The sequence below is a fragment of the Protopterus annectens genome, chromosome 16.part0 (genome assembly GCF_019279795.1).
Source record: "Protopterus annectens isolate FY-2018-M chromosome 16.part0, PAN1.0, whole genome shotgun sequence".
NCBI lineage: Eukaryota > Metazoa > Chordata > Ceratodontiformes > Protopteridae > Protopterus > Protopterus annectens.
The window spans coordinates 819,091,326-819,106,523 of record NC_056750.1 but is presented as its reverse complement, the minus strand read 5'-3'; the positions used below and the strand labels follow the sequence as shown (position 1 = coordinate 819,106,523).

Genomic DNA, 15,198 nt, shown 5'->3' with positions numbered 1-15,198 from the left:
ATTATCATCAGAATTATTATTTTACAGTTGTTCCCATACTAATTATCATCATTATTTTTATTTTACAGGTGCTCACATACTAATTATCATCAGTAGTATTATTTTACAGGTGCTCACATAGTAATTATCATCAGTATTATTAATTTACAGGTGCTCACGTACTAATTATCATCAGCATTATTATTTTACAGGTGCTCCCATACTAATTATCATCAGTAGCATTATTTTACAGGTTCTCACATACTAATTATCATTCAGTAGTTTTATTTTACAGGTACTCATATACTAAATATCATCAATAGTATTATTTTACAGGTATTCACTTACTAATTATCATCAATATTATTATTTTAGAGGTTCTCATGCACTAATTATAATCATTGTTATTATTTTAGAGGTGCTCACATAGTAATTATTATTATTATTATTTTACAGTTGCTCACATACTAATTATTATCAGTAGTATTATTGTACAGGTGCTCACATACTAATTATCATCAGTATTATTATTTTACAGGTGCTGACATACTAATTCAGTAGTATTATTTTACAGGTGCTCACATACTAATTATCATCAGTAGTATTATTTTACAGGTCCTCGCGTACTAATTATCATCATTATTATTATTTTACAGGTGCTCCCATACTAATTATCATCAGTAGCATTATTTTACTGGTTCTCACATACTAATTATCATTCAGTAGTTTTATTTTACAGGTACTCACATACTAATTATCATCAGTAGTATTATTTTACAGGTGTTCACTTACTAATTATCATCAGTATTGTTATTTTAGAGGTTCTCATGCACTAATTATAATCATTGTTATTATTTTAGAGGTGCTCACATAGTAATTATTATTATTATTATTATTATTTTACAGTTGCTCACATACTAATTATCAGTAGTATTATTGTACAGGTGCTCACATACTAATTATCATCAGTATTATTATTTTACAGGTACTCACATACTAATTATCATCAGTAGTATTATTTTACAAGTGCTCATATACTAATTATCATCAGTACTATTATTTTATAGGTGCTCACATACTAATTATCATCAGTAGTATTATTTTACAGGTGCTGACATACTAATTTAACATCATTAGTGTTATTTTCACTAATACTGGTGATCAGACATAGAAAAAGGTTCCAATCATTGGTACCAGCAACTTTTGGTTGACGTACCAGTAAACTGTTTGCTGGAGTTTCCACTGGAAGAGTGAACAATTAGGACAGATATTTTAACATTTGCTTAATCAAGCTCAGGGAAATAAACTCCAATGCATTCAAATCATCCTCTCTCTACCTTGTTTTCCTACATATCTCACTTTTTTTAAATCCAGTGGCTGGATTATATCTTTCTGCTACATTTTCACTTGCTTTCCTCTCCTTTTATCTCCTGTCTTTCAGGCACCCCCCACCCTTATCAGAAGAAAAAATATATATTTCTCTCTCCTAAACTCCCTCATAGCTACAACTACATACTTCATATTCAAATCCTGTTTTATTTTAAAATGGGTAGTTTTTATGGACAATACATGAATCATATATGGCACTAAAAAGCTTTAATATGGTATTACTGTTCAATGTGATAAACATGCACACAATGATGTCACAGATTCTGCTGATGTGGCATTATTTTTATGTATAAAAAATGAAAAAGCAAAAATCTATTCCAACCTTACCAGAAATCTTGAGGAAAAAATAAAAACAGAGAAACTAGTGGTCTTAAAACTTCATTGATGAGCTCAGTTACAATAATTCTAAAAATCATGAAAAACAGGTAGTGTTTCAAAGCAACAAGCCTTTATTTGTCACAGACAAGTGATCCTGAGTAACAAAAATCAGAAATATTTTACAGTGTTAAACATGTCACCTTTTATACACTTAGCAGTAGATGTGGAAAATATATGTATTGTTTAACTTTAAACTAGCCTATTCAAGACAAACAATATAAAGTCCATAACAAGGGCATTTTAGAATAGCAAGTACCCACCCCATCACACTACTACTGATTAGGTCAAACTAAATCCTATTTAAGGAAAATACTACCTATCTATTTGCAAGCCACACTCCCAAATCAGGTATTAAGAAAAGCATAACAGACACATAAAAAGACTAACTTTTTAACTAAAATCACTTTTGGCTAACTAATGCAATAAAGCCTTCATCAGGTCTGTGACAAGATTTTAAATTATATACATTGGTAGACAAGTAAAAAGAGTTAAATGGATTGTTGCAAGAAAAAACACACATAGCCATCTAACCATAAACATTATCTAAGTAGAACACTATAAAAATAAATATATATCTGTCTGATAATATCTATGTATTAGTATGCATAAAAAACTAAGTTATTTATTGCTCAGGAAAAAAAATCATTTAGAAAAAAAATATTTCAGAAAAAATTATTTTATTTACAGCTCAGCAAAACATCAGTGCTTTGCAGTTAAAAACTAATTCATATTAGATATTATTAGATGGATATATATTTATATTTATAGTATTCTACTTAGATAATATTTATGGATAGATAGCTATGTGTTTTTCCTTGTATCAGTCTAATTAACTCTTTTTACTTATCTACCAATGTATATGATTTTAGTTCTTGTCACAGACCTGATGAAGCTTTTATGGCATTAGTTAGTCAAAAGTGATTTTATTTAAAAGTCAGTCTTTTTATGTGTTTGTTATGCTTTTCATAATACCTGATTTGGGAATGTGGGTTGCAAATAGCATTTTCCTCAAATAGGATTTAGTTTGACCTAATCAGTCAGTAGTGTGAGGGGGCGGGTACTTGCTGTTCTAAAATGCACTTTTTACGGCCCTGTTTATATTGTTTGCCTTGAGTAGGCTGATTTAAAATCAAACAATACGTATATTTTCCACACCTACTTCTAAGCATAAAAAAGTTGATACTATGTTTAAATATGTTTAATATGTTTAATATTGTAAAATATGTCTGATTTTTGTTACTGAGGATCTTGGCTTGCTGCTTTGGAACATTACCTGGTTTTCAAAATTTTGGGGAATTATAGTGACTGAGCTCATCAACAAAGTTTTAAGATGACCAATTTCTCTGTTTTTTAATATTTTTATGTATCTTTCCATGTCCTGTACAATCTTTTGTTTCTGACATTTCAAGCTTTAGCTACACGTTTTATCGTTATTGCACTATGATGTTTCAATAGGATTGCCTGCATTGAAATCAGCACTTGGATATATAAACTATTTAATAAACATGAATATGAGATTGAGGGATGATCTATAGCACAAGACAAAATGTACTGACATTATCTTTTTTGAAGGACTACAATACATCATGTTATGTCTCTACTCTTTACATAAATGTTCAGCTTTTGTTAATGTGTGCTGTTTCTGTTTAATAGAAAAAAAACAAGTAATCTCTGTGGTATCCCCAAAGTCTCAAAACAACCCACTAAACAAGTATAGTGGGTCCAAAAACAAAACAGTGCAAGAAACATCTCTGTGTGGAAGATTTTCAGTCCATATATCTCTAGTTAATCATTGTATATTAATCTTGTCTTAAGTCAAAAAATATATATATAATTGTACAGAATTACTAAGTATTCAAATGTAATCCAAGCAAGGCAGGCAGTCTATTTCCAGTTGGATTTTTGACTGGAAACAGACTGCCTGCTTTGCTTGGATTTCTTTCGAATATTTAATAATTCTGTACAATTATATATTTTTTATTATTTTTTTTTTTTTACTTAAAACGGGTTTAAGTTCGCTGCTTCTACTACTACTGTCTGATCTGATTAATATACAGTGATTAACTAGAGATATATGGACTGAAACTTTTCCACACAGAGAAGTTTCTTACACTATTTTGTTTCTGTTTAATAGCAATCACTGAGTCTGTTTCTCACCTTGCTTAGCTTTGGCTTCATTGCGAGACATAAAGACCAATTCATTACTAGACAATGTCTCAGCTTCATCGATTTGATCTTTAGGGTCTTCTTCCTCTGATGATGATGATGATGAGGATGAGGACTTGAATGCATCCTCCAGGTCATCCATTTTCTCTGCAGAATCATCAGGAATGTGATTGTTATCACAGACCCACTCTTCACAACACTGACCAGGAATCTTTACTAAATGTGGTTTACTGCAGTCTTTTGGGGGTACTGAGAGTTCCTGTGGGCAAAGCGGCAGACACCCCACTACTCCATCCATGCAGGTACAATGATGTTTACAGTTTGGCCGGAAGTTCTCCCCTGTCTGGTATATTTTTCCAAAGAATTCACATGGCCTGCCCTCTGGTTTGGCTACAAAATACATATAAAGGTATTGTTACACACTGGACATAACAAACAGACAAATCCGTTGCATATTACCTTATCCTATTACTTTTCATTAGGTTGCCATTTATACCTAGCTAAATATGTTATGCAATAAATGTATGACCACATGTATGTTCAGGATATACTGGTAGAAGTTAGAATGCTGAAAATTAATGAGCTTTAACTCACTTTATTTTGTTTGCTATATTATCAAACAGGCCCAGCTTTGTGGCATAGAGGAATGAAACCCTGACTATGACTCTGATGACTCAAATTTGACTCTTATCAGGTATCTGGAAAAGCTTGGCAAGGAAGGATGGAAGTAAACAAATGCTACTGCTTCATTTATCCTGGGGGAGTAGGGGGCCATGGTTTTAGTCTACCTGTCAATAACCACACGTGTGGAGGCTTACAGTGCATCAAACTGGTTAGCATGGAGGCTGTAGGCTTGATAACCTTAAGATGGCAATGGTACCTCTCACAAGTTGTGGATGAAGCTACATACAAACAGTGGCAGGGAGTAGGGTGTTTTATGGCATCAGAGGTGCTCAGTCAGCCACCAAGAGTAGGGTTAGTGGCACAACTGACATGCCCTTATTGTTAGGACACAGGTGAGGGCACAAACCCCCTTTATGGTTGCCTGGATAATGGCACCCCTTGTAGTATGTTGCTCCAGTACAAAGGGAACCTAGTACAGGTAAGTGATCAGGCTTGTGACTCAAGGGGGGAATGACTGTTTTCAGCAGGCATGGAAGCAAATATATAATAATAAAAACATGGGTCCTGCAGGGGGGCAGCTCTTCTTTATGGTAAAGGCATCATAACTTAATGAAAATTAATCAGTAGTTCCCAACAAGATGCATCACACGCACATGCACACACACACACACACACACACACACACACACACAAAAAAAAACTGAACTCATGCCAATAAATAGATGTAGTATTCAGTATGTATATATTATATCATATGCAATAACATTGTGGGGAGGAGAAACACACCAAATAGTAAGAGCAGTTATTTCAACCTCATTAAGCACCAGCATGTTTAATACATATTCACTACCCTTTGCTAAACACACAGCGCTAAAGTTCACTTACCTCTGCAGATGCCCTTGGTGAGGTTGCCACTGCCCCCAAAGTCACACTGCAGGCTCTTAATGTAGTCACATGGGTAGTCCTGGCTACAATCTTCATTGTACTGCCTGGCACATACCTTACAACAGCCACAGGAATCCTTTATCAGGCTGACACCAGGTGCACAAACAGGTACCTCTGCAGGGCAATTGCAGTCAGAAGGGCAGCCACAATGTACCTGGGATACAAAACAGGAAAAAATTAGGCTACATTTTTCAAGACTGCATGGAGTAATAAAGCACAAAAATGATACATTTAAATTAATGTCATTGCTATACCAAATAAATTCTTAAGCAATTTACGTTTTCCTAGGAACATATCAGTTAAATGAAAAACATGTTATGACAGCTTGGAGTGAACTATGGAATACAGCAATATAGGAACAATATTATATTCCATAGTGAACTATGGAATAGAAAAATATAGGAACAATACTACGTAAGTGTACATTAGGACTATAGGATGCCTAGCCTTAGGCAAATAAACATGAAGGTCTGTGCCTCTGTTTTCAAGCATTTAACAGTGCTCACACTCCAAAATGGTGCCATTAACTTATGTCTGAGGTACTATCTAAACCATTTTTTTGGTTCTGATAAGTTCATGATAAACTTTTAAACAAATGTACTCCCTGTGGATCCTTACTGGTGCATGAAAGACTAGCCACGGTGATAGAAAATTAACAAAACAAACTGTATGACAGTAATATAATACCACTGGAAGCTGTTAAGTGGTTATTTTAAAAGCTAAAGTGACACACCAGCAATGACATCACAGTTAAAGACATCACTGACTAATAGCATGCTAAAGATTGATTGAACTGCTCAATATTGTTCATTTCATTCGCTAGCATCATTCTTTGTTCTCTAGAAATTCTGTATTTTTAGTGAACTGGTCTAATATCTGCATGCTATTTGTCAATTTTTAAGTAACCACCCACGTGTTGCCTATGTCAAACATATTTCAGGCACAGTTGTTGAGAATATTGATATAATTGCTGATGCAAATATACCATATTGTTTTTTATTATTATTATTTTTTTTAATTATACCATATTATTAACCCTTAACAATAAAACAAGAACATCTATTGCTGCCTGGTGTTGCTAATTCATCTGACTTCAGCTGTCAGCACTCATTTTTCATGATCACAGCTTATAAATGAGTACAAACAAGTTTTTAGAAAAAGATGATTTCCTGCAGCAAATACAAAACTATAATTTAAAAATACATATTTTGAAGGTGAAAACGAAATGCAGCATTGTTCACATGTTGCTATGAATGTGGTGCCTTCTGAAATCTAACCAACCATGCTTCATCAAAACACATTTCATAAAGAATCCAAAGAAGATCCATTGATAAGTAAGTAGAACTGTTGAGAAAACAGCCTTTGGAGTATGTTTTAAGTCATCGAGCATGGTTTATGTGAGTCATGGAGATTAAACAAATCAGCTGACTGTAAAAAAACCTATGGATATGCAAACGTAAGGCTAAAATGTCACCTCTTTTTTTTTTTTTAAAACAAAAAATGTCACCTCTTTAGCAAAACAACCATCATCATTTGAGAATTTAAGTTACTTTTAGCTACACTTCTCAAAGCAGTTCACCACTGTCCATTCAACAGTATGTTTCTCAAGAAAGTAAGCCATATTGAACTTGTGAAAACTTCAGATATTTTATACATCAATGAACCAGAGTGCCACATTTTGACTTGTGAGCATGGAAGTAATGGTGAGGCCACTGTACGCTTGTCATACTGTAGTACAGAGATATACATTAGAGAAGGCAGCGTGAAACACTCCAAAGCAGAATTATGCCATCAGCCACACAGCACCTTGACCTTGTTTAGGTGAGGGATGAATTTTTAGCTCTAACAAACACCACTGCAACAGTGTGGACACAACAAGCCCCCAAACACATATTTAGTTTTGTACATATCAACTGAATTTTCTCTGCTAGCCTAGTTTCCTCTTGTAATGTGTTCATCGGTAGTGCCAAAGTTGCATCAGTTGGTAATTTAACATTCTCCTGTTAAAATTTATTTATTTGTATTGTTTTAGTGGTGCAGTGGTTAACATTGGTGCCTCACAGCAAGAGGTTCTCCGGTTTGATTATCAGCTGGGATGACTTTTGTGCGGAGTCTGCATGTCCTCCCTGCATTCATGTGTATTTCCTCTGGGTGCTACAGTTTCCTTTCAAATTCCAAAGACATGCATCTGGAGCGTTTCTCCCTGGGACTCCACTGAAAATAGGCTCTGTCCTAGTCGGACTTCCCCAATCAATAAATGTTAAATAAATAAATAAAATTTACCAGGAAAGTCTGACTGGGCAAAACCCCTTTTCATTGGAGGCCATGAAAGAAAATATTAACTTGCAAATTTCAGTAAGTAAAATAGTTATTGCAAAGAGCTTGTATAATAAATTACAATAGCAAATATAGCAAAATAAAATGCAATGATTAATATGTAGTGAATGGATGAAAGCAATACAATACAGTACAATGAATAGATGAAAACAGAAGCATAAAGGTTTACAAATCAAAATTTAGATACTTTGAAAAAAGGAATGAAACAGACAAACATTTGGATTTCCTTTGAGTATCTAGATGATTGGGCTTCATAGTAGTTTTACGAGGATACAAAGTTTGCTTTGTTCTTTTTGGAGGAGTGAGGCTACTGAAAAAGAAAAATGATTTATTTTAAGTTTCAGGTTGGTTGTAGAAAGCAGCAGCTGATAAAAGTTAGTGAGAGCAAAGTATAAATGAGCTAGCCTTTGTGAAATGGAAGAAATGTAGGTTTATAGTGCTAAAGTGAAGAAGGGATAAAGACTATATACAAGTAACATAATATTGCTCAGGTAAGGCATTTATATAGTGTTATTATACATCTGTATAGATATTAATTAGTTTAGGTCCTTATATCCCATAATGCCAATCTGGCCTGATCATCCCTCCTGACACTCAGATTCACTGTACCGGATTTTCTTCTGTAACCTGCAGGGGGCGTAGTAATGTAAGTATCTCAGCATGCAGCACAAAGCTTAAGCCTACTTATGTATATTACAGTCAGCAACTGGTCACTGAGATGTGCAAAAACTATGCCAGTTACCTAATATCAATGCTTAAAGTAGAGATGATATGTTACTAGAAAAATTGGCCAGTGACTATGACTCCTAAGATCAGAGTGTATTAATGTCTCCTATAACTATGAATCATCTTAAAATATTAATTTATCCTTAAAAAGAGGATAAGAAAGGAAAAAAAGCCCAAGACAAAAAGAAGAAATGTGTGTTTCATATTGTTGATTTTGTTGATAATTTGTGTTCAACACTCTTGAGTTCCTTAGTTGTCTGTATTACAACACTGGCCATTTGTCCAGAGTAGTCCTGTCTAATACACCATGGCAATATCTCCGCAACAATGAACTTTCAAAACACAAGTGGGAAGGCCACATGTGCTCTATTCAATTAGTGGCATACTTCAATGCCAAACGCACACTTTTTTCTAGAGTACTTAGCTCAGTGTAATTTTTCACCATGTATGTGTATGTGGGTGGGCAGGTACCTGGATATGTGTGCATGTGTCTGTGTGAGAGACAGTATGGGTGTGTTTGGTTGTGTGTGTGTATGTCTGTTTTTGTATGCAAGTGTGTGAGTGTGTGTGTGTGTGTGCGCGCGCGCGTGTGTGTGTATGTGTGTGTGTGTACGTGCATGTGCATGTGTGTGTGCATGTGTATGTGTGTTGTGTGCTGAGTCAAATCTCAGCCTTTATTCTTCAGTTTCCCTGTAGCTGTTTTAGATTTTTCATGCTATCCTCACCAACACAGCAGTAAATAGGCACAGACAAACTACCTAATCTAATAAAAAATAATATGCTGGACTGAGGAGGGTTTTATTTACCTTTCAGTCATAACAATAACCTAACAAGAAATAGATTTCAAATATGTGCAGTAAATGGGGAATCAAAGTTTTTAAATTGTGTTCTTCTATGGAAATTACCTGAACAATAAAAATCATTCAATAAATAAAGACAATGAAGTTCTATGCTTTTGTTTGATCTTTCAGGAACTTTCTGAAAAAGATCTCAGGTAGAAATGTTGATTTTAAGTTTTTTTGTTGACTGAGTATTCACAAAATTCAGACAGAAGTAGTTCTGTGATGCTGCTGTTCCTAACCTACACATTGACATATTACCTTGTTTCACTTTAGAAAATAATAGAATATTTCATTTATTTGTCTAAAAGCAAAGGTACAGAAGATAAAATCAAATGCAAATCTTTAATTTTTCTGACTTGTATGATCTACTTTGCTTTTCATAAAAGATTTCAATATGCAAAGTCCAACACCGAGGATATTTCATTTGTTAATCTTACTAGTCGTATCATGTCCAGTGGGTGTGTTTAGGTGTAGCACCACCCACTGGAGCAGGCTGTGGGCAGGTTTTGCAACTGCACATTTGCGGAACCAGTGACCTGGACACTCAGTAATACAGCTACAGCCAGGCAACTCAAGTAAGTAAAAGGTTTCTGATTTGCAATGCTGATAAGGCATAGGATCTGCTATGGACATCACTGGCATGAATATGAACCTGAGCACAGAGCTACTGCTGTCTGTTCCTGAGGAGAGAACTGCAGCAGAATGTGATTTTAGATTACATCTATGTGATATTACAGTAGTAAAGCCATAGTCATTGTCTAACAAAGTATTCAGTACAGATGGGCTCTATGTGATATTACAGTAGTAAATTCATAGTCACTGTCTAACAACATATTCAGTAGAGATGGGCTCTATGTGGTATTATAGTAGTAAAGCCATAGTCATTGTCTAACAACGTATTCAATACAGATGGGCTCTATGTGATATTACAGTAGTAAAGCCATAGTCATTGTCTAACAAAGTATTCAGTAGAGATAGGCACTGCTAGTAACTCACAGCCATCCATCCACAACCCCTTTTCCCATTTTTGCACATGAGGTTGAGGTGTCACTTTGACAGTGACAATCATCTAGAGTCAGAGTTCACATCACTGCGTGGGTAGTCCTTCCATACCTCACACTCACACCTCATTCATACCTATGACCAATTTAGAGTGTCTAATCCTCATATGATGACAGGAAAAAAAAAAACTTCCGTTAATAAAGACATTGTTCTGAGGTCCTGATCAGCATATTGCTGACAGCATGAGAGATGATCACCACTGTCCATGTTGTTGAAGTATCTCTGACATCCATCTGTTGGGTGTATGCTGCTACTGAACAACCCGTGGGAGTGAAAAGTGTATAACAAAATACTATTTCCACTGGAGGGCATACTATCCTGTACCCTTACTCTTGGTGATAAGCCAAATTTTTTCCTTAACTACTTACATAAAATCAGCTTTCAGAGCAAACTTTTTCATAAGAAATATATGCCACTGAGCTACAGCTTTGGGAAGTACAGTAAACACAGTAAATCTAGTGCCAAAGTTACAAATGCACAAACTAGATACATATGCCACTGCTAGTAAGAAGGAAATTATGATGCTACACCTGCCCTCCGCCAAAAACAGGTATACTATATGGCTTAAGAAACTGGCAGATCAGAGAAGCACATCTCTTAGAAAGTTCCAGGATGTCACCACACATAGGATCTTTACAGCCTTCCTCTCCGCATTGGACAGTTGTCTGTGCCACAGATTAACATGAAACTTGTGGCCCATAAATTATTTCCTTCCAGTTGTCAAGGGTTGCTGGGGACATTAGACAGTAAAGTAGACATCTAAAAATGTATTTCATTACATTAATGTTCCTTGTGTGCACCAGCCTGAAGATTAGCCTGGATACAGCTGCAGTTTATCACCATGGAAGAGTAGGCACACAGTCTGCCACTGTTTATAATTTGGGACTGCCCCATAAATAACATTTGTTGGAGGTGCCAAAAAAAAATACTTAGTGTTTCTCTCTCATCATAACTGCATCCAGATAAACACAGCTGTGAGCTTGTCATCACTGAGACAGTTCAAAACCATTGCACAATTGTATTCTACTAGCCTGTACAGAAACATTGACTGTGGTGGCAAATAAGGTTTCCTGCCTAGTTAATTGATGCTTTCACCCTGTGTGTAATACTAAAGCACTGCCTATCAGATGGCATCACAAAAGGATCATTCTTAGGTTAGTATGGACAGAAGCAGAAGAAATAATTCTAATGCATGCAATTCTAAAATCAGTAGATATTTTAGCTTTATCCCACGTGACAGTTCTCCTGCGTCTCTTAATGTTTATTCCTGCATGTTTGTTTTACTGCATACACTTTAACAACTGCGTTTGTGGGCTTTTCTAAATTTATGTCACTTTAATAACTAATGTTTGCTAATTACTTTTTATGTTCTTTTATGATGTTAAGGAATTCTTTCATTGCCCAAGCCATTGTATTTAGGTTTGACCTTTGAGCTATAACATTGCACGTCACATGCTGAATTATCTGTAAATGTTAAAAACTATACAGAAATAATTAATAGATACATATTATTTTTAGAATTAAACATAAAGATGGGAAGCAACCTGAACAGTGTTTGTCACACTAGAGTTCAGCTTACAGATTAGTGGCAGCTTGCTCATTATTTTATATGATTCTATTATTTTATATGATTCTAGTCTGTTTGTGTAGTAAAGCATGAAACCTGCAAATGCACAGCACAGTCATAGAGACAGCAGGTTCTGGGAAAATCATACAAGTGTCAGTTCATTTACTGCCTGCCAGGCTGAAGGAATGCAATGTGCAAAAGTATCAATTTTGAATATGTTATCACGTGAAAATGCACGGTCTGTAAATGTCTCCTTAGCTGGTGCAGAAGGTGCAATTAGAATTAATACCAAATAAAAATAAACTTTGCAGGTGCAGTACTTACCTTAGTGACTATGAAACTGATAGCAAGCATGAACAGGCAAAAGCAGGGTGTTGACTTCACACAGGTCATTCTCTCAGCTTTGCTTTCTTAGTTTTGGTCTATTAGAACTGTATTTTCTTTGTTTTTTAGGAATCCTGTAATTTACAAATTATAGTCAGATGCTGCAGGCATTCAATCCCTGCCTTTGTAAAAAGTGAGGTTTTTGAGACCAGTGAGAGTTCAGTTGTTATATCCTTCTATGCACTTTGCTGTTCCTGCAGTCTTCACTCCCTGTTCTGAGGTTGTCTGACTTTGTTTTGCATCTGTCACACTACTGCAGAGTATGCTAGTCGTCTGCGTTCTGCTACAGCGAGGAAATGCGTCTGTGCTGTCAGAAGTAATGCTAGCAGCTGAAATTCTAGCTGGTGTTTCCTTTTCAACTCTGAGCCCAGGAGGTCAGGTTTTCATTGAAAACACTGTAGACGAGTTGCTGTTTTATAGCTGCTTGCTTGCACACTTTGCCCCTCCCCTCTGATGTCAAACATTCCTGGCTCAAGTCCCAGTAACTTTACGGAGCCGTACAAACATACAGTAGACATGTCCCTCATTAACATGCATGCATTTGTGATATACATTCATGCCACAGCATACAGAGAAATCTCATGCATCCAATATGCCGCTTACAAATGTATTGAAACGGTCCATGCACAGAAGTACATGACCTGTAACATTGATAAAAGGAACTAGTGAAGTCTTATTCAGTAATAAAGCAATCATAAGAACAGACTCCATTACAGATAAGCAATAAATATGGCATAATAACTCAGTGAAATGGCTAATATGTCACACCACAGGGTGCATGCTGCTGAAACATATTCAAGACACTTAGGAACACGTGGTTCTTCTTCAATAAAATGTGAAACTAATCTGTTAGTTATATGTAGCAATAGGAACTGCAGTGGTGTAGCAACTGATTTCTATTTTAGAAATTGAAATACCTATGGTGCTACTTTCTCAGCTTGTTTCTCTCCAGTGTGATATTCTTCAACCTGTATATATATTAAGAAAGGGTGAACCCCCCCCCCTTTCTTTTGACTTGCTATTTCTGTCCTGATAGTTGCTGTAATCAAAATGTACTCTAAACACAGAATTGCAGAAGCATGAAAAACTAGTAATTTTTTTTCTTTTCTTTCCCCTTAAATGTGTTTTCAAAATACATTAAGCTAAAAATAGAAACAGACACGATTCTAAAAGGAATCCTGAATGTTGTATTAAGGAATATGCACAAAATGTATTAATGCTATTTTACAGAAACATTTCCAAAATAAAACTTTATTTAAAGGCTGTTTGAAGGAACACTTCAGAAACAGTGGTGTAAATGCTTACCCTCCTACATGACTCAGTACTACTGTATGCATTCTTGCATAAAACTGCCGGGGTGCAAAAATGATACAGAGCGTAAAACTGCATGCAGTTATATCACAAACCTTCGCACCTGTACGATATATTGCTTGAGATATAAGCATGCAATATGGAAGGGCTGTGTTGCTTTTCACTAATGGCATCTTAATGCAGAGAGTTAAAACTATCAGCTGCTAATGAGCTTTGTTCAGGAATGGATTTTCTCAGTCCCTATGAGCCTTCTTTGTGACTGATTTAATCACTTAACCAGACAGTATTGTCAGGTTGACCTTGGCAATGTCTGCTTTTACTTAGTCGGTTTACCTGATTAACACATAAATAAAATAATATGGAGGATGGCACGGTCAGGGGAGCTACAGTCTCAGGCAAAAACTAGTAAGTGATTTATCAAGTAACAAATCAAATTGAATGTACACGGCCATCTTTTTCAGTATTCTGTATTTTTTATGAGTGGAAATTGTCCATTTAGTTGGCACATGTTGCACACCCTTATAGCCTATCCCATCTGTCTTGAGCAACTACTTGACTATTCTTATATAGGTTATGGTAAGCAATTAGGGATCACTTGTACAGTTGCCATTCATGCTTACATGACAGCATTGGGGATAGACATCTATGGAAGGAAACTGCAAGTTACCATTTCCCTTGTGTTGTGTTGGAAGGGGAGATGCAGTGTTACAGCCTCAGTTCTCCTTTACTGAATTGCTGGTTGTCTGTAGCAGCTTCATCCAAATACTAAACAGTTAACCATTCAAAGATAAAAAACAGCAGTCTGAGGGGATTATAGCACTCCATTATAGCCAGTGTTCTGAAGACCACACACACTTCTGGACACTGGGGTACCAGGAGTAAGTATGATTATTTCAATATTTTTTAACTAGATTATCAAAACTGTATCAGACTGTGCTGAACCATCTAGAGTTAGTAAGTCAAATGAATAATGATTCAGGTCATGATATGAAGAAACCCTTGAAGATCTGTTTAATAATCCTAGGGAGTGTGGAACCTATTGACTAGATAAAGCCATTGTTTGATTTAAGGTGGCACCTTTTGTACTCTTGTCCAACAGGATACAACTCCTGCTCCACCTTAAAATTCAAACTTATCTCGAGGTGCATAGAAAAAGAAATCCATGTAAACAGAAATCATTCAGCTGGGAGGATATAGCTGAAACAGCAGAAGAAACTGGGATCAAGCAGCATTTTACCAGCTTACCTATCCTTGGTGAGAATTAGCATGCAGCACTGTCACATCTCACCTATCCTGGGAGGTAAAGAACAAGCAGCATTGTTCCAGCTCAGCTATCCTGGGAGAAAAGGGAACAGGCAGTATTGTTCCAGCTCACCTATCCTGGGAGAAAGTGAACACACAGCATTGTTCCAACTCAGCTATCCTGGGAGAAAGGGAACAGGCAGTATTGTTCCAGCTCACCTATCCTGGGAGAAAGGGAACACACAG

General features: G+C 35.8%; 1 protein-coding gene across 1 annotated transcript in view; it reads right to left on the bottom strand.

Annotated features, from left to right (window-relative positions):
* Nucleotides 1–12,793, bottom strand: part of LOC122790921 (CCN family member 1-like) — a 35,439-nt gene extending 22,646 nt beyond the window's left edge. Inside the window, exons 1-3 of the mRNA XM_044058606.1 lie at nt 12,340–12,793; nt 5,422–5,635; nt 3,904–4,302 (exon numbers count right to left, since the gene is read on the bottom strand). Coding sequence (XP_043914541.1) covers nt 3,904–4,302; nt 5,422–5,635; nt 12,340–12,408 — 682 coding nt within the window. The 5' untranslated portion in view covers nt 12,409–12,793. The remainder of the gene's footprint in view (nt 1–3,903; nt 4,303–5,421; nt 5,636–12,339) is intronic.
* Nucleotides 12,794–15,198: the final 2,405 nt, after the last annotated feature.